The sequence below is a fragment of the Oreochromis aureus genome, linkage group 6, assembly GCF_013358895.1.
Source record: "Oreochromis aureus strain Israel breed Guangdong linkage group 6, ZZ_aureus, whole genome shotgun sequence".
Taxonomy (NCBI): Eukaryota; Metazoa; Chordata; class Actinopteri; order Cichliformes; family Cichlidae; genus Oreochromis; species Oreochromis aureus.
The window spans coordinates 13534947-13559629 of NC_052947.1; the positions used below are offsets into that span (position 1 = coordinate 13534947).

The 24683-nt window shown below is 44.6% G+C and overlaps 1 protein-coding gene across 2 annotated transcripts in view; it reads left to right on the forward strand.

The window, feature by feature from the left end:
* radil (Ras association and DIL domains) overlaps positions 1 to 24683 on the forward strand; it is a 33452-nt gene that overhangs the window by 3679 nt on the left and 5090 nt on the right. The window contains exons 3-16 of one of the 2 annotated variants that reach the window (XM_039613841.1): positions 15 to 129; positions 1892 to 2405; positions 9803 to 9918; positions 10017 to 10205; positions 10296 to 10980; positions 11483 to 11613; positions 12623 to 12660; positions 13269 to 13423; positions 13585 to 13697; positions 13895 to 14011; positions 18451 to 18574; positions 21741 to 21913; positions 22164 to 22314; positions 24415 to 24641. In XM_039613841.1, coding sequence (XP_039469775.1) covers positions 46 to 129; positions 1892 to 2405; positions 9803 to 9918; positions 10017 to 10205; positions 10296 to 10980; positions 11483 to 11613; positions 12623 to 12660; positions 13269 to 13423; positions 13585 to 13697; positions 13895 to 14011; positions 18451 to 18574; positions 21741 to 21913; positions 22164 to 22314; positions 24415 to 24641 — 2817 coding nt within the window. In that variant the 5' untranslated portion in view covers positions 15 to 45. The remainder of the gene's footprint in view (positions 1 to 14; positions 130 to 1891; positions 2406 to 9802; positions 9919 to 10016; positions 10206 to 10295; positions 10981 to 11482; positions 11614 to 12622; positions 12661 to 13268; positions 13424 to 13584; positions 13698 to 13894; positions 14012 to 18450; positions 18575 to 21740; positions 21914 to 22163; positions 22315 to 24414; positions 24642 to 24683) is intronic. The other variant, XM_039613842.1, reaches the window with a different exon arrangement.

Genomic DNA, 24683 nt, shown 5'->3' on the forward strand with positions numbered 1-24683 from the left:
TTCTTGCTCACCAGTTGTGGAGTCTGTGAAGCAAACAGCAGCATCATGTTCTACGGTTCTTCTTCTGGGGCGAGTATGTCCCTGCCGTCCAAGAGCCGCTTGAAACGTCAGAGCAGGACCTTCACACAGGTGCTCACACACAAACACTCAGCATTCACAAACACACTCACAGAAGAAAGCTTCAAAACAGAGGTCAAAATAACTGATTAAAAGAAATAAAGTGAAATAATACTGGTTGCTTGTTTGATGTATTGTGAACACTTAGTGTCCGTTTAGCTTATATCCCAGCTACATTCTCCTCCGATGTGTGAAAACCCTTCATCGTGAATTTCACTTTGCTTAGAGGTCTAAAAAAATACATGTATCAAATATGATTCAGTTGGCTTTAAAAGGTTAAAAAAGAAGGCCTTCTGTTTATCATGTACACCATCATATTAGGTGAAGTGTTAAAAAAGGCCTGGTTCATTATTACCTATGTTATTCTGTTCCCTCCAGACCGTGCAATATTACCCAAGAGTACTTATTGAATATTTGTTTTCATCCCCCCATCATATGCTGCTACTCCCTTTATTCTATTGCACAATACTTTGTCACTTTCTAGAACCGCCTGCACTGATAGTTTAGTTATTTATTCACCAGGATATAGTTATGTATATTACTTTGTTAGAGTTATCCGATTATTTGTCTTGCACTATCCTACTGTATATTACTGTACACTATTCTTATTGTATATATTGTATATCTTATATCTATTTCATCTGTTCCTCTGTCTCTTCTGCTGCTTTGAGCATGTACATGACAAAAGAATTTCCCTCGGGATAAATAAAGTTGTTCTTATTCTTATTCTTATTCTTATTCTTATTCTTATTCTTACCATCACTGGAGCTTAAGGCTAAAACCATTGTGAGACCTTGTCGCCAACCCATCAAGTGTGAATGAAGGTAAAAGCACCTGGGATGGTATTTCAAGACTACATCGCAGGGGGCTGATAGCTGGCGTTGTGGGCCACCACCTCTGCTCAGTGATGGTCGTTCACAGTGGACATAGCTGGACTCCTTTACACTCTTTCAAAACCATCTGTCTTTTCAGTCCAAAAGGTGAACAGTGGCATTCTCGAAGGAGGGTCCTCTGTTCTTTAGGTGCAGGTGTACAGCTGCACTTTAAGGACAAAGTGCAAAGTTTAAGGTTTAAAGGATCTCGGTGGTGAAGTTACAAACGTGCAAGGGATAAAAATGAAGCTTTGAATGAAGAACAAAATCTAAGAGCACCATAGATGTTAATGAGAGGACGACCTTGTAGAGGGCAACCCACAAATTTGTAAATCCAGCCTGGTTTTCTCTTTTCATGGGCAAAGTTGTTATATGGAGATTTCCATCAGTCTCTGCTTTGTACTATATAACCGAGAAATGTCTAGAAATTCTGACCAACATGGAAGAAATACACTGCATAAACTTTTAGCACATGTAAAATAAACAACTACAGAGACTGTATGCAGCACAGTTGACTACTTAAATATCTTTATTATTATGTATTAGGAGATATTTCAGCTCTCCATTAAAAATGGGTGTGCTTTATTTTGTGACTGTGCATGCTGGCTCACTGTCGTGACTTGGCGGGGCGCTTGATGGACCTGAGCCAAAGTCACTGTTTCACCTGTGCTTCTCTTGCTATGACAAGTCACATTGCCTGCCCTAAAAATGTGTGGTGAGCACATCTTCATCCAGCGTGCTGATGAGGATGTTTATTTCTGAGATAACATAAAGCTAAAGTCATACACGTGTGTTTTTTAATAGCTTGGGTAAACATGCAGATCCTTTTAAGAAGAAACTGTACATAATGCCTGTCACTGGGTGGCCCTGCAGTACATTCACTGTTTTTGTGTGTTTGCCAGGTCCTGTACCGTACGTTAAGCTACAGAGACCGTGTTCCTACAGACACTGGAACAAACACCCGAGGGGACCGGCGCTCGACGACTGAGCCTCCGGAGCGGCCGGCCGACGACCCGGCTGAGCTCTCCACTCAGAGCTCGGCCCCCGGCGTGTTGAAGATTTTCGGAGATGAAATCTGCGCCGGTGCCAACTACAAGAGCGTCCTGGCCACGCCACGCTCCAGCGCGCAGGAACTTGTGAAAGAGGCACTCGAGCGCTACTCGCTCAACAAGGATGCTGCCCACTCTTATGTCCTGTGTGATGTGATCGGACGTTTCGAGGGAGGGGGCGTGATCGGTGGGGGAGGAGGAGGAGGGTGGCGGACTGAATGCTTACGAGCGCTGGGGGACAATGAAAAGCCGCTGTTGCTCCAAGAGCTGTGGAAACCCCGAGAAGGACACGCACGCAGGTTTGAGCTGCGCAGGAGAGCAGAGGTGGAGGAACTAAATGCTAAGGAGAAGGATACGATCACGGCTGGTGAGGAAACGCACAAAGAAAGAGGCACAGACACACACACCCACACAGGTAGTCAAGTACACACTCAGCAGCTGGTCTAATTCCCTTCCTTTCTTAACGTGTCAAACTCAGCAGAAAAGCACAGCTCGTTAGCTCCTCTGCAGTGCGTGTGTGTGTGTGTGTGTGTGTGCGCGCATTCGCGAGTGCAAGCGAGGGAAGATGCAGAATAAAACCTTTTGTCATAGTTATTATCCTGTAGACAAGATATTGTGCCTGCATATGTTTATACGGAGGTGCTGCGAGGAGGAGGTATATAATTTAGGTTTCTATCAGAGGCACAAACTCCTGTGCTTTTACACACACACACAGACACACACGGCGCATAGTGCAGGTGAGATGCTGGACAGCTGGTCGATTGATTGAGTGAAAGCTGAAGCCTTCAAAACCGGAGGTGTGGATGGGTGTGGGCACTCTGTTTTGTAATGATGACACATTTGTACTACAGTGAAACGGTATCACTTCCTATTAAAGTACCTGCACGATGCTGCGCACACCTGGGCGAGATTCTCTCTGTTCGGTAGATTCAGGAAGCTCAGGTAAACAGCAGTTGTGACTTTATATCTGCAATGCAGCACTATGAACACTGATCCACACTGAGCCCGTGTACCGTTGTTGAAACCATGATGTGACCTTTTATGCGTAATTGGTTTACTGATTGATGAAAAGTTTGCCATTTACACATGCACACGCAGCAACTGTGGTTTTTTTGGTAGAGATGGAGCAAGTATTTTCAGCCTCACTGTCACACATAGCTGCAACACATTTCTCATGAAGCATGCCAGGGTTTACTGGTTGCTATGTCAACTTACATGCTGGCCAGAGAGTCGCTTAGTAATCTGCATTGCTGTTTGTGTATAAAGACGCTGAAAAAATGAGGCTTGTTTATGGAGGGATGTATTACCAAAGAGTAAATAACCCATAATATTTTCTAAGTGTAGGCTCTCGTAAGAAAAAAATGGATAGTGGCAAACTATCCAACTCAGAACAACAGTCACATCAAGGCACTTTATATTGTAAGGTAAAGAAAGACCCAGCATTATTAGAAAAGAACAATCACTGTGGGGAAGCACTAGGTGACAGTGGGAAGGAAGAACCCCTTTTAACAGGAAGCTATCTCAAGCAGAACCAGGGTCAGGGAGGGACAATCTGCTGTTTCTGGTTGAGGGTGAAGGAAACGAGGAGTGTTTTAGGGTGTTTTCACACCTATAGTTTGTTTACTCTGGTCCAAATCAGTTGATGAGTTTGTAAACTTGTAGCTTTTCCCTGTGGTTTGGTTTGTTTTCACACACAAAAAAAATCCAAGTCAACTCCAAGCAAACCACGTGAAAGTATTCAGTCTGCTTATTGGCCACATGGGCCTGGGGTGGAGCATAAACGAACCGCTCTGGAGTTCGTTTAGAACCACACCAAGACCGCCTCCTCCAAAGGGTCTCATGCGGTTGTTTTGATCTGCACCCGAGTGTGATTACTCTGTACACATCTGCACAAATGAACTGCACCAAGCTGGAACACGGAACAGAGTGTTCAATCTGTCTAGTGGAGATATCATCTGATTTCAGGAGCGGGACCACTCCTCCTTCACGCCCCCTCCGGCCTCAGGCTATAAAAAAACCCCTTCTCCAATACCTGCTGTTCTCATTTTCATGCCCCACCCTTCCCCCCCATTTTCCCTCTCTTCTCCTCTTCTCCTCTTTTCCTTTCCTTCATTCATTTCTCATTGGTACATGGGGATCTGCCCGGCCCGGGAGCCGTCGCCAGTCACCTTCGAGGCCTTCCCCAAACCGCAGCACCAGTTCACACTTCCTCATCCTTCATCGCGCATCGTTACCGAGGATGTGGTCCCAGCTAGTGAAATTAAGTAAACCCTGAAGATGTGAAAACACGCTTAAATTCAATTCAGGACTTTACAGGGATCCTAATACTTGATATTCCTTCCTGTTCAGGAACCATTTTTGTCATTTATAATTTAAATGTCCAAATGCCAGCTTTGGGCATATTTTGGATTTTGGTAGAGCTGGCATCTTTGGTAGTAAAAAAACCCAGATGTGACAAGTAGTATGAACAAGATTTACAAAGTAGACTTGTGTTTTTACTCAGTAAGACCCAAAATGAGCCACTGAGCTCATAAACTCTGATATTATAGTCCTGTGTCCATGTTTCATAGTAACTATGAGCCAGGCACATTATAAAAGGCTGACTGTCTGTATGTTAGCCCTGCGACAGATTGGCACACTATGATAGGTAGGCTCCAGCCCCTACAACCCTAAACTGAATAAGTGGAAGCGAATGGATGGATGGATGTTTTGAACCTGGACATCAGTAGCAAGCAGAGAAACTAACTAGCTTTCTAAAAACCTATTTGGGCACAAAGTCAGCAAACTCATCCTATAATCCAATTTGACTGGTTAATCTATACAGTATATAATTTTATGCCCTGGTGACCATTGGTTTATTTAGATAACGATTTAAAATGACTCCCCATATATGTGCCTAGAGGGAAGATGGCTGCCTAGTGTTGAGACTTACTTCTAGAAAAGGCTTTAAAGGGATTTCAGAATGGCATGTTGTGCCTGTCTCTGGTACTGTTGGACAATTGTTTTGGTCAGTAGAGGAAAAGTGTAGATTTGTGCAGACAGCAGCATAAGATCTTTAAAGCAGAAGGTTGGTGGCAATTTTTTATTTTAATTCTAATAATTTAAATTTTAATTAAAAACCTGAGCAAACTTTTCTGAAAGGTTAGTTTATGTGGTTGATGAGAAAAATTATTGTGCTAATAGAAATAAACTGCAGTAGTCACAGACGTATCACAGTGTACATGGAAGTTAAATACACAGGTTTTGACTGCACTAAAAATTGTGTCAAAGGACATGATTACGTCTGTGTACTGGGATAAGGGGACTATAGTGTATCCCTCACTATATAATTTCTCCATTGTCATAATGTTTTCCACTTTGTTTTGTAGGATTTTAACCAGTAAAAGCTCTTTCCCATCAAATGAAAAGTATTATATGTCCTTAGCCTTAAATGTTCTACCTGTCACGTCACTGAGGTAATCTGCAGACATGATGTTTCTCTTCTGCAGCATCATCCACATGAATGGGTTTAACGCAAGGATGGCACTGGTTTAAAGGGGGATTCTTACGGTCAATGTGTTCATATAACCAACAGTGGTTGGTAACTGTACTGGCCTCAGTTCATTATATAAAAACAGTAGCAGCTGAATAATAATTTTGTAAATAGTTCTTTTTCACATCTTTCTTTTTATTGGCTAGTGACAGACATGACTTCTTCTTTGTAACTGTGCCTTTGACATTGAGGCTAATACTTTGAGTATATCGTTGAATAATCTGCCAGTTGAGGACCTGAGGCATTTGTTTCTCAAATTAGACTCTCTGATCTACTTGTCCTTTTGCTCAGTTGTTAACAGGGACCTCCCAGTTCTCTGTCTGTTCCGCTTAGAGCTAATTTGAGCTGTGCTGTCAAATGACTGTTATACTTTTTTGTAAAAGAAAAACCAAAACACTTTTTGCTGGTGCATCAAGCGCTGAACTAACCAGATTTATCGCCCTTTTAGTCAGCATGGTTAACATGATCTGTGAGCATTTTAAACTTAAATCCGGTAACACAGCGTGGGGCTGGAAATATAGACTGTACATAGGCTTGGGAAGCCCTATTTTGAATCCTCAGAGTTCGCACGTCATGTTGTTTTGGAGATAGAGATACAGATATCAGCAAATTAGTGTTATGCAGCATGATAATAACATACTAGAAATTAACTCAGAAAAAGTGGAGCACAGACTTGATGAGCTCTGGCTCCCATGATGCAATTGTTTTTTTTTTCTTTCCCATACAGTTTGATTGAAAAGACAAACACTACAAACACAGCAGAGAGGTCTGATTGGGTGACAGAGGTGATGCTTAGCACACGTAATTCGGCTACACCTCCTTTTGTCGGCCAATATGTCAATCAAAAATCTGATTTTTAAAAAAAATAATATTTAAATGACATTGAAAGCATTTCTGATCATTTAATGTTAAAGGTTAAATAAGAATGACACTATTAGGTTGAAAAATATTTAGTTAAAAACTCACAGAGCATTTGTAGTTGACCTAAAACATTTCAGCTGTAGCACCTCCCGCACCACCACCACTGCCGGACACCACCATGTCTTTCTGTTTTCCCTGTTTACTCTGTTTTCTCTGGACAGCAGTCGTGGAAACAGTAGCATAGAGACTGACGCAAATAAAATTAACTACAGTGTTTGCTGTAAAGGAAAGTTAGATCGGCCAGTGCCACAGTGAGGCTCAGTGATTTTTATTGTGTTTTGGGATAAAGTCAACGCTCTGTGGCAAACACACACATGACCTTCAGCCTGCTAGACTTTGTCTTTGGTTAAAATGATTGTTGGATTTGGCATTTTACTGGATTTGTAAACAAATGAAGTACAAATTATCACCAGTGTTAATATTTAATTAACTAATTCTTCAGTGTTTTTGAGACATTTTTAGCTCTATATGGAAAAATGCAGCTTAATTCCCTTTTATATAGTGTCTGAGAGCAGCTTTAACAACTAACACATATTAATGCACATGTTCATTTTCACACTAACCTTTTCTCAGTGGTGTTATAATGCTAACAGAATTCACAGCCTGAAGTCTTTTTTGTCTCTGTCTTTCACTCGTCTTTTTTCTCTCCTCTCTGTGTGTGAGGTGCATGCCCATGTGTGAAACTTCTCACACACACTTTTTAAAAACGAGATTGCACTTTAAAGGTACTCCAGGATTTTCAACGTGTACTTAGCACATCACAGCCAAATTATTTTACTTATTATTAGATGTGTAATAGCTGTAAAACCAAGGCTATAAATGTGATACAAAGGTCTTGTGGCCTGGTTGAACTTCCCATGATACACTACCACACCCTCTGCTTCATCCACTGCCTCCACCTATATCATTATGTTTCTGATAGATTTTAAGTTTCCAGCAACTCCGTGCATGAGCTTCAGAGACAGTGCTGGTGACTTAGCCGAGCTTTATGAGGAAATATGGTTTACTGAGCTTCTCTTTAACACAGGCTTTGTGTTGGTGTAAGCCACATATGTATAAATAGATGATAAATGAAGACATTTGATCGGGCTGCACAGTTATGAACAAAATGACTGTCACGATTATTTCGATCATTATTGAGATCGTGATTATTTTCCAAGCTTATTTAACTTTTCTCCTTCTTATTCAAATAAATTCAGTTTAACTCTTTAAAAAAATAAACCTTAACACTAAATTAAATCAACAGGAGCCCTGCTTTCACTTTTACATTGTGCTTCATTCCTGTTAGTTAAAACATCTTTGGAGATAAATGAGGTGTTTATTTACCTGACCTAAGTGCATCTCTGTGAAGCAAAATATAGTTCTTCATTTCCCCTGTGATGTTTTGCGTACAGCGCAGGTTTTGCCACGGTATCTTGTATCTTTTGCGTTCACCACACTGCAGTTTGTGGTGTTTCAGGTGGCTGAATAACTTGGTTGTGTTGCTTTGTGGTGCTGACACAACTCTACAGCATTCTTTGCATTTAATTTATTTTCAGTTACCATCACTGGCCCTAATTCCTAAGTATTCCCCAACGATGGATGATAATCCACTGTGAGGGACAAACCCTTCACCGTCTGGTGTGCCAGACATGTGGATTTTGTCGTCTTTTAACGTAGTGTTAGTCGTGCAGACTAGTCCCTTCAAGCTGCGTGGTGCGGGAACCAGCTGTGATGTGGTCAGGTGTTTATTTTTTAGGGAGCGCTTGATTTTCTTTTACTTAGCATTTTAATAGGCAACAGTATCATTCAGTCATGTTCATTTAACTGTGGGAAGTGATCAAGATTAAGATGAGTAATAATATTTCCTGATAATTAGTAATGCACTCATGATGCCTATGCTAGCTAGCCACTTTGCTCTGTGTGCTTTTTAAAAAAAATTTCAATCCAGTCATGATGTAAGTAATCACGTCTGCTGGAGTTTCACTCCTCCCCACTTGGCTAGAGTTTGTTTCTACCAATGAACAGTTAACAGCAGTTGTTTGCAGGCTGTGAAATCAGGGATGATTATGTTCATGCAGTGAGCAACAATTTTTCTCTGTATTCCCCACTAAAAATTAAAAGCACCGTATCCAGGGAGCACCTTGCGTCTTGTGCTCTCTAACTGGGATATCCTCCAGCCTCTAGTGACCCTGTATTGACTCTTAAGGAAAATGGATGGTTAAACAATATGCTAAAAACTCAAGTGTAATCCTGAGGGTGGATGTGGAGGAATTGTTAAACTCCCAATTATCATCCATCAGTGGTATACTTGACGCCCATTTTTACTGGTTTTCCTCCCCTTGAGAGCCAACAGCAGACATCCAATTTGATATCACTGCTCAGCATCTAAACAGATCCAATTTAAAGATTGAAACACGCTAAGTTTCTAATGGAAAGTGCAGCTAATTTGTCAGTGATGTGTTAGTGTGAAAAATCCTGTGCCTCACACCTTTAACTGTGTATCTCTGTTTCTACTAACGGCTGATGTTTCTCACTTAAAGCACAACAGACTCACTTTGCTCCACAGTGCATGTATTGTGTCTTGTGTTGTGCGGATGGCGTGTGTGTTTGGGGATTGTTTTGTGTCCTTGGTGTGGGGGTGTTTTCTCACCTTACCCCCCTTCCTAACCCCTCCCACCTTGCTGTAGGGCCCAAAACCTCACAATTCCTGGTGGCTCTAATGGGTCGGTCTGGGCTGGGCAAACACAGGAGCTCCCCCCTGCGGTGTGGTCGAGTGGTACAGTCCAGCTCTAAAGGTGGGGACTGGCCTCAGGTAGGGTGGCTGTTAGTCATTGCCATGAAGACCACCTCTACCTGCGTTGTCACCAGTGCCACCCCCATTGCCAGTGATTTTCTCGTGTGTGGGTAAATCTGTGTGAGCCATCGCATGGCCTCAAACGTCCTCAAACTCAAGCCACGACAAGCTCAGTTCACCTTTCATCTGGTTCACTGTTGTCAGCTACATGTGCTGCTCCATCCAGCACCATTAACTTCATCTGACTTTGACTGTCTCACTCCTGCCTGGATTTGTTTTGTTGGTTTTCACTCAGCTCACACATGACGTATGCATTTGTGTTACTAGAGTCTGAGAAAATGCTTCAACCAGACCTACTCAGTTTACCCATCTGTCAAACATACATGTTAACAAAGTAGATACCAGGTTTAAGCACACTTTCTCCCTTTTCTCTTTCATTCTTTGGCTCTCCTCGCTCCTCTTTATTATTCTCCACCTGTTCTCCCTCTTGTCCTTCTCTCTCCCTGCGTGTTCTCTGGCTTGCTGTTCTTCGTAGATATTAATGCCCAGGCTCGTAAGCTCCAGAGGAACAGGGCAAAGGGGACGCTGACCCTGCCCCGATCCAGCAACTCATCCTTCTGTCGCAGCCTCAGCGAGACTAGCCTCAACCAGGTGGGGCCTCCTGCTGAAGATGATTGATTGTTAGTATTTACTGAACTGCTTATAAAGTGCATTCAATCTTAAATGTGTGCATGCGCATCCATCTGCAGCTGGGATTGGGAGAGGAGCCCAAGCGTTATTACTCCACCCTGCCAGGACCACTGAGGGGCCGAGAACGAGAAGGGACCTCCAGCAGCCGGAGAAAAGACGAGGGCAGTCAGGGAGGAGGAGGAGGAGGGGTGAAGCACTCTCTGTACCAGTCCCCTCATCTTCTGCTGCTTCAGGGATTCAATCGGCAGGTGAGGGTTGCTGAAAAGGTGCACGTGTCGTATCGGAGACCTCTAGTGTGTCTGATTTTTTTGTGACTTTTTTTGCTTTCTGTGTTGCAGGACTGCCTGGTGTATCTGCTGAACAGAGAGCAGCACACGGTCGGTCAGGAGACACCGTCAGCTCGTCCCAACATCTGCCTCTTCTCTCCCGACATCCTGCCGCTCCACTGCCGCTTACGCCGAGTCCCCGCGCCCCGTCGCCACGCCAGCAACAACAACAAGGGAGAAGAGCAGGGGGAGAGTCAGCGATTCTGCGTTGCAGTCGAGCCCGTGCTCAACGCCACAGTCCTGGTGAACTTTTCCCGCTGCGAGCGCTCCACCACGCTGCGGCACGGTGACCTCCTTTCTTTCGGAGCACATTACATCTTTCTGTACAAGGACCCCACAGGTTCTAAGCCGCTACCCGCGCAGACCTTGGCACGCCTTCGCACGCTGGGGCAGCTTTACGACGCAGGGGCGGAGGAGGGAGAGGGCGGGGCTCAGACTTGTAAGATGTGCGGCTCCGTGCTGAAGGACAGAGCAGCGCAGGTGTCGAGCGCCCCGGCGGTCAGACGCGGTTTCAAACCTCACCTGGTAAAACCCCGCAGCGTGGGGACATCAACAGGAGGGCCACTTACTGTGTCAGGGGGTGATGGAGGAGGGAGAGGAGCTGGAGGAGGTCAGAAAAGGAGGCTGCAGCTGGAGTTTGACCAGGCTCATGAAGACCAGCTGCTAAACAGGATCGTGTCTCTCATAGAACCTGGAGGTCAGCAGCCTGGCTTGCTGTAATATAAAGATTATCAAAAACATCAACTGAACCTTTTTGTTTTTCTGAGGTCCAGTTAAAATGATTTTCTAGCAAAATTACAAAACGGTATTTTGTGGTTCTTTATCCACAATATGTTATGTGAGACTTTTGCTGTTCAGTGATGGAAAACATTTCAGTTCAAGCTCAAAAAAATGGAGAAATTCAATTTGAATACTTTAAATTCTCAATAGAGAGAGTCAGGCAGATTATTACATTACCGCCTTATTTGTGGGAGGATAAGGAGAGTATTTCATCAGCAGTTTTCGTCCTTGTCCTGCTGCGTACAGATCATTAACAGTGTCAATGCAAACATAAAAGTTTAAGACTTGAACAGCAGCTTCTGGTTTTACGATCCCTGACCACGTTATTCTTCATATGCCTTCCAGCTGAAATTAGCTTCAGTGAAGCCTCTAAATTATTCAGTGTGTTTTCAATAACTCGACCTGTGTCCTCTGCTCAGGAGATGACCACAAGCTGACACCTGCCTACCTGCTGTGCATGTGCATACAGCACTCTGCATCGACATTCCCACCTGGAAGTTTCGGAAAACTGCTGCTCAAGATCGTCCGGCGAATCCAGAGCATAGCATGGGTCAGTTTCAGCTTGTTACTGTGTCTTTGTCTCTCTGTGGTCCCTCTGGCCTCGTGTGGAGAGTTACCGGTCAGTCATGTCAGGTCAGGTGAATCGTTAAACAGGCTGCCGTATCACGTTTTATACTGTGTTACACTCCAGCCATGCACAGTCGTCTGTTTTAACTAAACCCCTGCTATGCTTGTTATTTGGCTTTCACATAAAAAAACCTAAAGCAGAAGATTTTCACCCCCTAAGCTTTACTTTTGGCAAATACTCATTTTACCCCTCCAGACACTTCTTCGGTAGTTATTCCTAAAGGGATCAAATTTACCTTCATCTCCTCGACACTTGTTTCCCAAACAACTCCACTTTATCCAGCATTGCATAAAGATTTGATGCCAGCTTATCTGATATTTTAATACCTTACTGCGAATATTTTGTAACCCTTTTTTTCTACAGTTTGTAATAAAATGTAGGAAATTGTCCCGCTGCGGTGAGAACAGCTCCCTGATGCGTCTCATCTTATGAGTTTAGTCAGTTAGTTGCTGGACTAAAGCCACAGTCATTAAAAGAACAGTACTTCTGAGTGAAACGATGTTTCCTGAAGGTTTATGTTATATTGAAAGTGTGAAATTTATAGAGCTGTGGAGTTGCTTCAAGTGAGGTGGCCAACTGCTGCAATTAAACACTGGAGGAAGCCCCAAAACTTTATTCAGTTTATGGCTGCTGGTTAAAAGGAAGGTGTGGTTTCTTTCTTTCTTTTTTTGTTTAATTAGTTTTTTATTATAATTAGGGTGATTTTATATTCAGGACAGTGGAGCATGAGGTAATTCTCAACATGTGTCACTGTGGGTTTGTAAATGATAGTGGTGCTACTTCTTACTGTAGGTTAGCAAAAGCGTCATGAAGAGTATTTCTCCTACGCACGCTGTAAAAGTTTAATGAGCGCTTAATTGTTCTGTGTGTGTGTGTGTGTGTGTGTGTGTGTGTGTGTGTGTGTGTGTGTGTGTGTGTGTACGCCCTGCAGGAGAAGACAAAGGAGCTGGCGCAGAAGCAAGCTCAGCAGTAAGTATCAATTTCCAGCTCGTGTTAAAAAATAGGAAGCTGACAGTCTCATGTGCCCTGCATTTTATTTTGTGTGGCTGCTTTAAGCCCTGACCTTTTATAGAGCATTGTTTTGAACTTGCCAGAGACTCGTGACTCACTTAACATTCAAGACCTCCCAGAATATTTTTCTACTATGAATATATATAAACATCAAACGCTCATGATGTGAAAGTACTGTCTGCTAGAAAAATTAATCATTGGCAGGGATTACGTTAACAGAGAACAAATGTTCTCTGGCATTAAAAGATCTTTTAACCTGCTACAAACTAGTATGACATCGACCGTGCTCGTGTGAGAATAGCACACTTCATAGTCTGGGAGCGATTGGTCGTCCTTTTTCTTGCCTCTTGCACGTTCTAGTCAGGCAGCTCCCTCACCTAAACCACAGTGAGAATGCATCTGAAGCAAACTATCTTCTGCTGTGTGCTGAATGTGAAAATGTCCGATTGTTGGCTAAATCCTGACCCGACTGTCCAGAGGTCACGTGTGAAAGCGGTTTATGTAGGAATGTGCATGGTGTCGAGAAGCCTACCTGACTGTGTGTAACCTGTCTCTGCACGTCCAAGTAGCCAAGATCCGGCCTCGCTGTCTCTGCTCAGCATCTCAGACCTGGTCCCAGACCTGCAGACCATTTTCTTCTGGATGTCCAACTCTATCGAGATCCTCTACTTTATACAGCAAAGAGCGCCAGCCTACACACACAGCATAGAGACACTGCAAGGTACACACACACATACGCAAAGTCAGAATGATGAGTGTGGAAACAACTTGGAGTCATTACTCACACTGACATACAGTAGATACTGACACAGCTACAGCCCTCCCTCTCCCTCTGCCTGTATATATCTTAAGTGTGATTCCGTCTCCATCATCTGTGTCTAGGGTCAAAGGAGTCGTTGCTATCAGCGACCATATCAGCCAATGAGGAGGCTATGACAATCTTGGAAGAAGTAATCATGTACACTTTCCAGCAGTGTGTCTACTATATCACCAAGGTAATCTGTCAACCCAGCAGCGGTGCTATCTTCTAAATGACCAAGAAGGTTTTTGTTGTGTTTTTAAATTGCACCGGATGAATAATAACACACCTTTGTGGGCACAAAGAATGCCCGGATGGTGTGAACTATTCTGTAATTCCAATCACCTTCATCATAATGTATTTTTGTTTTCGTGTGTGTGTGTTTGTGTCCAGGCTCTTTATGTGGTGTTACCGGGTCTGTTGGACTGTAATCCATTTCCGGTCGACAGCTCTGAGCCCTGCTGGAAAGGAGGCGTGGGGTTTCCTGAACCTGTGCGAAGGGTTTTGCAGGTAGGGATGTGCATAGCTTTGTACAAGTTCGGGTTTTCAAGGTCATGAGAAGTTAATTTATTAAAACGTTGTCATAAAAACAACAGGGACTTTGGTTAGTAATGTCTTTGTTTTCAGAGTATTTGCACATAGTAAAATTATTGTTTAAAGATGCTTGTCATGCACATTGTAGGGCTACTACCCTGCTTGGATTGCCAACATATATACATTTAGAGGCATACAACTGAGGACAATGACACAATTTTTATAGTTTCGTGTCTCTATACCACCGCAGTGTATTTTAAGTCAGGCAGTCAATATATGTGCAGACTTTCAGCTTTAATTCAGGGGTCGTAAATAGCATCCAGTCCAAAGCCAGAACTATTGCATTAAGCGCTCAGGAATTACAAACATTTTTATTCAAAAGTCTGGAAGTCTTGAACCCGTGGACATCATCCAATGCTGCCTTTCCTCTCACTGAGATGCTCTGCCAGGCCTTTCTGTCTTCCTCCATACTTTTCTCTTCACATCATTCTTGTGCAAAGAAATCTTGCTTTCGTCTGTCCACAGAATTATGTCATCAGGCAAAGGCTTTTTGGCTTTCCTTTTCTTGAGTGTAACCAGTGATTTTTTTACCTTGTAGTAATCGCTCTGTATTTCTATTCCTAAAGACAACTTTTGATGGTAGACCTGGACAATAATACACCTACCTCCTCGAGAGTGTTTCTGATTTGGTTGGATGGTGTGAAATTGTTTTTGTTAACCATCCATCCATCCATCCTCATCCGCTTTATCCGAAGTCGGGTCGCGGGGGCAGCAGCCTAAGCAGAGAAGCCCAGACCTCCCTCTCCCCAGCCACCTCCTCCAGCTCATCCGGGGAACACCAGGCGTTCCCAGGCCAGCCGAGAGATATAATCTCTCCAGCGCGTCCTGGGTCTGCCCTGGGCCTCCTCCCGGTGACATGCCCGAACACCTCACCCAGGAGGCGCCCAGGGGCATCCTTGTCAGATGCCCGAACCACCTCAACTGGCTCCTTTCGATGTGGAGGAGCAGCGGCTCTACTCTGAGCCCCTCCCGGATGGCCGAACTTCTCACCCTATCTCTAAGGGAGAGGCCAGCCACCCTTCGGAGGAAGCTCATTTCTGCCGCTTGTATCCGCGATCTCGTTCTTTTCGGTCACTACCCACAGCTCGTGGCCATAGGTGAGGGTCGGGACGAGATCGACCGGTAAATTGAGAGCTTCGCTTTTACACTCAGCTCCCTCTTCACCACGACGGACCGGTGCAGCGTCCGCATCACTGCAGCCGCAGCACCAATCCGTCTGTCGATCTCCGGCTCCCTTCTCCCATCACTCGCGAACAAGACCCCGAGATACTTGAACTCCTCCACTTGGGGCAGGAACTCATCCCCGACCCGGAGTGGGCACTCCACCCTTTTCCGGCTGAGAACCATGGCCTCAGATTTGGAGGTGCTGATCCTCATTCCTGCTGCTTCACACTCGGCTGCGAACTGCTCCAGTGCGAGCTGGAGGCCCCCACCGATGAAGCCATCAGAACCACATCATCCGCAAAAAGCAGAGATGAGATTCTGAGGCCACCGAAGTGGAAGCCCTCCGCCACTTGGCTGCGCCTAGAAATCCTGTCCATAAAATTATGAACAGAATCGGTGATAAAGGGCAGCCCTGGCGGAGCCCATCACCCACCGGAAACAAGTCCGACTTATTGCCGGCAATGCGAACCAAACTCTTACAACGGTTGTATAGGGATCGAATGGCCCGTAGCAATGGGCCAGACACCCCATACTCCCCGCAACACCTCCCACAGGACACCCGAGGGACACGGTCGAATGCCTTCTCCAAGTCCACAAAACACATGTAGACTGGTTGGGCAAACTCCCATGCACCCTCAAGTATCCTCGAGAGGATAAAGAGCTGGTCCAGTGTTCCGCGACCAGGACTAAAACCGCATTGTTCCTCCTGTATCCGAGGTTCGACTAACGGACGAACTCTCCTTTCCAGCACCCTGGCATAGACTTTCCCAGGAGGCTGAGGAGTGTGATCCCCTATAGTTGGAACACACCCTCCGGTCTCCCCTCTTAAAGATGGGGACCACCACCCCGGTCTGCCAGTCCAGGGTACTGCCCCTGATCTCCACGCAACATTGTAGAGGCGTGTCAACCAGGACAGCCCTACAACGTCCAGAGCCTTCAGGAACTCGGGCGGACCTCATCAACACCAGGGGCTCTGCCACCGAGGAGTTGTTTAACTGCCTCAGTGACCTCGACCCCAGAAATTGGCGGGTCATTCCCTCATCCCCAGACTCTGCTTCCTCCTCGGAAGACGTGTCAGTGGGATTAAGGAGGTCCTCAGTATTCCTTCCACCGCCTGACAATTTTCTCAGTCGACGCCAGCAGCGCACCGCCAGCACTATACACAGTGCAGGTAGAGCACCGCTTTCCCCTCCTGAGACGCCTGACGGTTTGCCAGAATCTCTTCGAGGCAGTCCGAAAGTCTTTTTCCATGGCCTCTCCGAACTCCTCCCACACCCGAGTTTTTGCTTCAGCCACTGCCCGAGCCGCATTCCGCTTGGCCTGTCGATACCTGTCAGCTGCCTCTGGAGTCCCACAGGCTAACCAAGCCCGATAGGACTCCTTCTTCAGCCTGGTGGCTCCCTTCACCTCTGGTGTCCACCATTTGGTTGGGGATTACCACCACGGCAGGCACCAACCACCTTGCGGCCGCAGCTCAATGCAGCAGCCCGGCAATGGAGACGCTGAACATGGTCCATTCGGACTCAATGTCCCCGTCTCCCTCGGAATGTTGTTGAAGCTCTGCCGGAGGTGTGCGTTGAAGATCTCGCGGACTGGGGCCTCTGCTAGACGTTCCCAGCACACCCTCACCACGCGCTTAGGTGCACCGGGTCTGTCCAGCGTCCTCCCCGCCACCTGATCCAACTCACCACCAGGTGGTGATCAGTTGACAGCTCAACCCCTCTCTTTACCCGAGTGTCCAGAACATATGGTCGCAAGTCTGGTGATACGATTACAAAATCGATCATCGACCTGCGGCCTAGAGCATCCTGGTGCCACGTGCACTTATGGACACTCTTATGTTCGAACAAGGTGTTCGTTATGGCCAAACTGTGATTTGCACAGAAGTCCAATAACAAAACACCACTCGGGTTCAGATCAGGGAGGCCGTTCCTCCCAATCACGCCTCCAGGTCTCGCTGTCGTTACCCACGTGAGCATTGAAGTCTCCCAGTAGGACAACAGAGTCTCCAGGTGGGGCACCTTCCAGCACCCCCCAGGGACTCTAAGAAGGCTGGGTACTCTGAACTGCTACTCGGCGCATAAGCGCAGATGACAGTCAGGACCCGTTCCCCGACCCTGAGGCGCAGGGAACAAACCCTCTCATCCACTGGGAAAAACCCCAACGCACCGGCAGCAAACGGGGATATTAGAATACCCACCCCAGCCCGCCGCCCTCACCAGGGGCAACTCCAGACTGAGACAGAGTCCAGCCCTCTCCAGGAGACTAGTTCCAGAGCCCAAGCCATGCGTGAGGTGAGCCCGACTATATCTAGCCGGTACTTCTCAACCTCACGCACTAACTCAGGCTCCTTCCCCACCAGAGAGGTGACATTCCATGTCCCTATTGCCAGTCTTGGCAGCCGGGGATCGGTCCGCCAGGGCCTCCGCTCCTGGCCGCCGCCCGACACACATTGCACCCGACCCCTATGGCGCCTCCTGCGGGTGGTGGGCCTGCGGGAGGATGGGCCCATGTCTCCTCTTCGGGCTGTGCCCGGCCGGGCCCCATGGACTAAGGCCCGGCCACCAGACGCTCGCCCTCGGGCACCCTCCCCGGGCCTGGCTCCAGGGCGGGGCCCCGGTAACCCTATCCCGGGCAGGGTAAACTGTTCCCTCGATGTTCTTTTCATACGGGTCTTCTGAAAGAATTCTGTGATCATCCACTTTAATTGTCTTCAGTCATTTTCAGTTGGCCAAGTCATTCCTTCCTTTTAATAATTCCCCAGACTGTTGATTTTAACACTCCCAAAGTTTTTGATATCTTTCTGACAGGTTTATGTAAAATTTTCAGGTTAAAGATGTCCTCCTTCTTTTGCATTAACAACTCTTTGTACCTCATATTAAAAAATGCAACTTCAACACATGGAATCGACACTAGATGTTGAGAGAAGAGCCCTCACCTGACAATAAAACTGTATAAAATGACTGTAACCCTTAAACAGATAAGGAAATACTTAATACTTATTTAACCCCTTCTGAAAGCCTACACAATCCTATAATGATTGTAGGATTTAAAATCTGTTGTGGCAGATTTTATGCATCATTGTCCAAATACTTATGAACCTAACTGTAGCTGCTTAGGTATACTGACGTATAGGAATAGAAGCTACAGCAAAGACTATGAAATGTATGGGTGTGTATGTGTGTGTGCAGGTCTTTCAGAGTGCGCAGGAGCTTCTGCAAGGCTACCAGGTTCACCCAGAGATCCAGGCTCAAATGTTTGCTTACCTCTTCTTCTTCTCCAACGTGTCACTGTTTAACCAACTGATGGACAAAGGTAGAGAAAAAAGCATACACACACACACACACACACACACACTTTTCCATTAGACCCTCCGGGTTTGTGCAGTTGTGAATGTATATGAGAGACACAGTGAACTAGACTGTGTCCTTGTGTCCTTGTCAGCATTTTGACAGGGGACTAACCCAGATTTGTCCTCAGTGCCCTTCTCCTATCTGCATTCCGTTTCTCCCCCTCCTCTTCCTCTTCCCCCACCTCCGTCTTGCCTTCCTTCTTTCCATCTGGCCATCAGGGGGTGAGACAAAGAAGAGTGGAGGTGGGATTGGGTGGAGGCGAGAGAGAGCAGATAAAGCAGGGAGGAGTGAAAAAGGGCAGAGTGAAGGGTAAAGGGCTGGAAGGTCATTCAGTTGTTATGATGACTTTGCTAATAGGCTCTTACCTTTCTTTAAAAATAACAACAACAAAAAAAGAAAAAACAGTAATTTACTGCCAGCTGTGTCTGCATGTCAAGCCGGCTACCCTCGCCCTCACTTTATATCGTTTGTCTTACACACACGGACACATACGCACACACTCAGATACATGCCATATGTCTTCATTAGCTGGTGGAGACAGGACAGATCACATGTCTGGCAAAGGCAGAAGGAGAAATACCTTTAATACATGCAGGGGCTACACCGTCCCCCATCTCATCTCCGCCTCCCTCTCTCCCTCGCTGTCTGGCTTTCTCTCTGCCTCGCTCCCATTTTTGTCGCTCATTGATATTTCTCTGCTGATGGTGTCCATGGTAACAGAGAAGTGAGTTTGTAGCAGGTAACGCTGACGTTCGCACTGGGTGCTCCGCAACCCACTCACACACACATGCACACTTGTTCACATTCAGCATTCAAAAACCCTACGCTCACATTGCTCAATCACACAGCCGAGGAAAGATGAGCGGAGTGGTGGAGATGTTCGTTGTGATGTAGGGAAAACTTAAACCTTGCTAACAGATTATAATAAATTATCATTTTTGTTGTTTGGATGGTTTGATTTTGGGGTATACACAGCATTATCACACCTTTTGCCGGGAGGTTAAGAGATGTCTGGTCAGTTTGCGATGCCTCTCACATAGATTACTGTATGCCTAGACATAAGCCTATTACAGCGGAGGGTGTGTGCGTGCATCCAAAACATATGGCAGAAGTTATATGTGTGTGTGCGCGCAGTCAGCAGATAATGCTGCCAGTTCATTGTCTGTCTGAAGCTTCCTGTCATGTGCTGCTTGTGGTGATTTTAGGGGGAGACGTTCAGTTTAGGACTGTGTGTCTGTGTGTGTCCTAAAAAAGGAATTTAGGAATCCAGATCATTTCAGAATTCCTTGACTTTAATGTCTTTAAAAGCAAAAGTTAGACATTTTTGGTAGAAACAGAGACTGTATATTAAGGATGGAAGTATCGGTGATGTGGCTTTGAAGTGCTGTTTTGAAAACTAGACTTGTGATGGCTGTGATACTAGATGTCACGAGGGGGGATTTTACAGAGAAGGCAAAAACACTGCACTCTTACATGGCAGCCACGCCCCAAGGCACACGCTGCTTTATCTTTTATTGTACTCAACACTCTACTGTAATGTACAAAATAAAGATCATTTTGTATTAAATAAGTAGTGATTGAGCCCATAAACTTATCAGGAAAGTGTTTACTCATAGAAAAAGTGAGCCGAGGGTCATTTTACAGTCTGACTTATTTTCACAACCAGAGCAGTCTCCCCCTGGGATCTACACCCACCCATACATCCTGTGGCAAATTTTTTATTGAATATATAATTTTACTACATCGGTTTTACAGCTGCCCACTGTTTGTTATCTAGCCTGTTTTAAATAGTTTTATGTAGGAAGCGGACAGTTTCATTGAGACATTTCTATTCATGTATGGGTGCAACAGTTATTCAGTTCATAATTTCTGGTATTTGTAAGTAATGTGCCAAAAACTCTGTTACTTTTAGGTTTTATTTCTCTAATGTCAGATGCACTTGCTTTGGGAAATTGTACAGGGATTTTTAGACATTTGCCTGATTATAGAAATTTGTTTACCTGTTGAAAAGTCTGTTGGATGGGATCGCTATAGCTCACTTGGTTGAACAGATAACCCATGTACCGAAGGCCAGAGTCTTTGCTGAAGCGTCCTGGTTTCGAGCTTGCCTCAGTCTGTTTTCTGGATGTCACCTCCACCCCCCACCGTACTTTCCTGTCTGTTTTACACTGTCCTATCTAGAAAAACTGCCAATCTTTACAGTAAATGGATCAGATAAACGTCAGCCTTGGATAGTGGTGAACGGCATCTTACTTGCCCGTTGGCTCATATCAACTATAATTGCCATTATTTAGTCAATATAGGCGTATAATGCTGATATTGGGTAATATTTGGCTGATAAAATTGTGATTGCCTTGTCATTGCAGAATTATTGCATTATATATTGCTGTTTATGTTTACTATATATAGAACTAGTATTTAGATTAATTATTGCTTGTTTTGACTTGCAGACTGCAGATTAAAAAGGACATTTTAACCACATCTGATAGATATCTTTTGTATATATCTTTTTTTTGTACATTTACTCTGATTATGTAAAATGTAGATATTAAAATATTTGCAGGCTCTGAAAAAATGACACTATTGGAGCGCAGTTATTTTTCATCGTTTGTACAGAGCCACGACTCGAGCCTCAGCTCACTTTGGGGGGGTGGAGGGGTACATACCAAAAAGTATTAAATGCATTAAAGCTGCAGTGAGGTAAAGAAACAATAGAATCCCAGCTTCACAAGTGCTAGACTTATAGTTATCGCCTGCTTAACTTGCCACAAAACTTCCTTTCAGTTCTTTGATGTGCGAGAGAGAATAGGAAGGATTACACAAGCAGGAGCTCAGTCAGCTGAGCCCTTCTGCAGCGGTGCATTTGTATTCTGCGAGGAGTAGGCAGTTGCTGGCTGTTGCTATTGTTCCACCTACTTCAATCACAACTTAATTAAAAATTAATGTCTGTATTGCCGAACAACACATATGCACGGAGACGTAAGATCTCAGAAGCACGCACTCTGGATTTTACTCTGCCTTTCTCATGTGCACACCCTCGATTAAAAATCTACTTCAGTGTTTCTGATTAAATAATCAAAACGCTCCCTTCTGCTTGTGTGTGTGTGTGTGTGTCTATGTGCACGCAGGTCCGTCTCGGGGTTGGTTCCAGCGTTCCAAGGTGCTGCAGATTCAGGCGTGCTTGAGGATGGTCATGGAGTGGGCGAGCAGGTCCGGTCTGGGACATCTGGCTGAAAAATTCTTCACCAAACTCAACAGCACAGTGTCCATATTGGCCACACCCCCCCAACAGCTCACTCAGGTAACACACAGGGTCTTTTTTGTTTGTGCTGGTATATGATGAGCCTCACATTGCTATAAGCAGTGGGGAGGGAATACGTGGGCGTAAGCAGAAAATCTTATTATAATAAAATTAGTCTCAAGTTGTAAATGAAGGGATCGATCAGCTTGTGATGAGCAACGTCCTACAAACCCTGCCAATAAACTTGTGACTCCCCTGACGTCCTCTCATCTCTTCAAGTCTGGGATTTATTTCTGCTCTTTCTTTGCAGTTGGGGTGGCGAGCGCTGTCCAGCGAGCACCCAACTCTGAAACCAGTCCAGCTCCACCGCATTCTCACTCAGTACCAGCTCACAGCAGAGATAGGCCCCGTTCCAATATGGCAACCCAGTAGCGAGGACGAGCCGTACATATACAGAACAGGTATGTTTGTGAGCTTGTATGAATTTTTGCGGCCAGAGACGCTGACAACATTATGGCAACATGAAGCCCTCGTGTTATGAGTTGGGATTATAGTTACAATAAATACTGGTCTGAATCTCGTGAGGCCTGTTACTGTCATGCTAAAGGTCAATTGTGTAATGGTTTACAGGGGTTGTTGAGCAGCTTGTAGAATGAAGAAGAAGATCAAGCAAAAACAAATACACATGAATGCGAATGTGGATAAATCTGCATTAAAGCAGGACTGCTACTGATATTTGGTCATTTAAAAATCTTTTTATGGGCCGATATTTTTATTTCTTTCAGGGACACAAAATATTTTTTTATCTGTTTTATCTATTATTTATTAGTATGCACTAAGGTGACATGACAGTACAGTTTAAAAATAAAAAAATTATGGTTTTATTGACACGTTGTTGTTTATATGTTTACACTTGGGTCAGCTGGTTTGTGGCATTACCATCAGAGAAGTTGCAGAGTGCCCTCTGGTTGACAAACTAAGAAACATCAACACTCTTAATGTAATTGGGAGATTTTCCCTGTTGTCTCTTTCCTCACTTTATTTTTCATTTATTGGTGCATATAGATGCCGATATCACTATATCAGGAAATAGCTAGTTAAATAACTAATTGGTTAACCGTTCATAGTGGCTGTGCCAGATGTTTAGCATATATGACACAATCAATACATTATTTAATTTTTTCTTACGTGTTTGACAAAGATCTTTATAACTAAAGGAGCAGAAATTCTCAGACAGTACTGAATCACAGTGATTTAACACAATTACTCGTGCACAATGCACTTATTAAGCTGTCAAAACAACCTTTTTAATATTATTTCCTCTGTAAGTGTAATTCAACTGAAAGAGATCGCCAGTGTGGATACTAGCTCTGCATGAGTTTTTATGCCAGATGACCTTCTTGATGAAACCCCAGAGATTTGTGTCTCTTCCTGGGATTGAACTAAAAAGCTTTCACTTGTTAGGTGAATGTGTAAACCAAAAATAAAAATAGGTTGCCTGCATATAATTTAGCTCCAGTTTTCCCATTAACTGAGATGCAAGAAGGGTTTCCAAAGCTATCCAAGACAAACTGATGTTCTTACGCTGCAGAAAAGGTCATGTGCAGGTTGGAGCTCGACTTAAAGGTGTTCAGTCATAATCCTACAGATGGTAGCTTTGTACCATTGGCTCCTCAGGCAAGCAGATGCACCAAATGTCCGAGTCTGAGCTATTTGACATCACATAATGAAGTAATAAAACTACCTTGGTCTAGCCACAGCTCATATTCACCTGTTAATGGGTGAACAATCTATCACTTTGTGAACTTTGGGCCTTTTGTTGAGCGAGGAGAGCAGAGGAAGGGAAAGATATGCACTGATTTGTTATAAAGAAGACATAATAGTTTTTGTGCCCAAAAGTTGATTCTGTTCATCTGGATGTAGTGTTGTCAGTGGGTGAAACTGACTTCTTCAGTCTCAGCTGACTGCAGGTTTCCCCAATCTTATAAACAGTACATTTGCATAATGACTGAAACTGGCACCACTGAAGGAACAATGTGCTGGGAGGTCAGTTCCTTGATCATTAATATGCAAATTCTCATTACCATTGATCAGTTATTGACCATTAATCAATTATTTCATTATTTATAAGATTGGAGAAACCTGCAGTCAGCTGAGACTGAAGAAGTCACTTGGATGAGTGACGAAACGTTTCTCCCACTGAAAACGCTACGTCCAGATCAACAGAATCAACTTTTGGGAATACCTGGATGATTGAGCATGCATCAAGACAAAATAGTTTTTGTGATTGTTGGAAGACAAAATTGTAATTAAAAAATAAGGATTATTGATGACCTACTCATACTTCAAAGCATTTTGAGGTGTCTTGAAACCAGGATCAGAACTGGTATTATAGAAGAGAGAGTGCTAGATACACGTTGCATAAACTTGTGTGCATTCATTTCAGTTAATGCTAACTAGCAGCTAGCGCTATTTGTACTAATTGTGCATTGTGTATTGAATATGTAGTCTTTCAAGGCAGCAACACAGATTTATGTTAACATCAGTGTTTGTGTTTGCAGTCGACCTCCTGGAGAGCTTTGAGAACCACCCTCCAATTGTGCTGCCCAGCTCGGGCTTCAGAGTGGACCTGGACAGCGAGTGTGTAGAAGACAGCATCTACAGACAGCTGCTCTACATCCGCCACTACCTGTGGGGGCTTCGCACCAAGACGCAAACACACACCAACACTCCCAGTGTGCAGACACACTCCAATGGAACCAACACAGCTGACTGGCCGGAAGTTCAGGTTCAGAAAGACAAACACACACACACTCAAATACACACACCT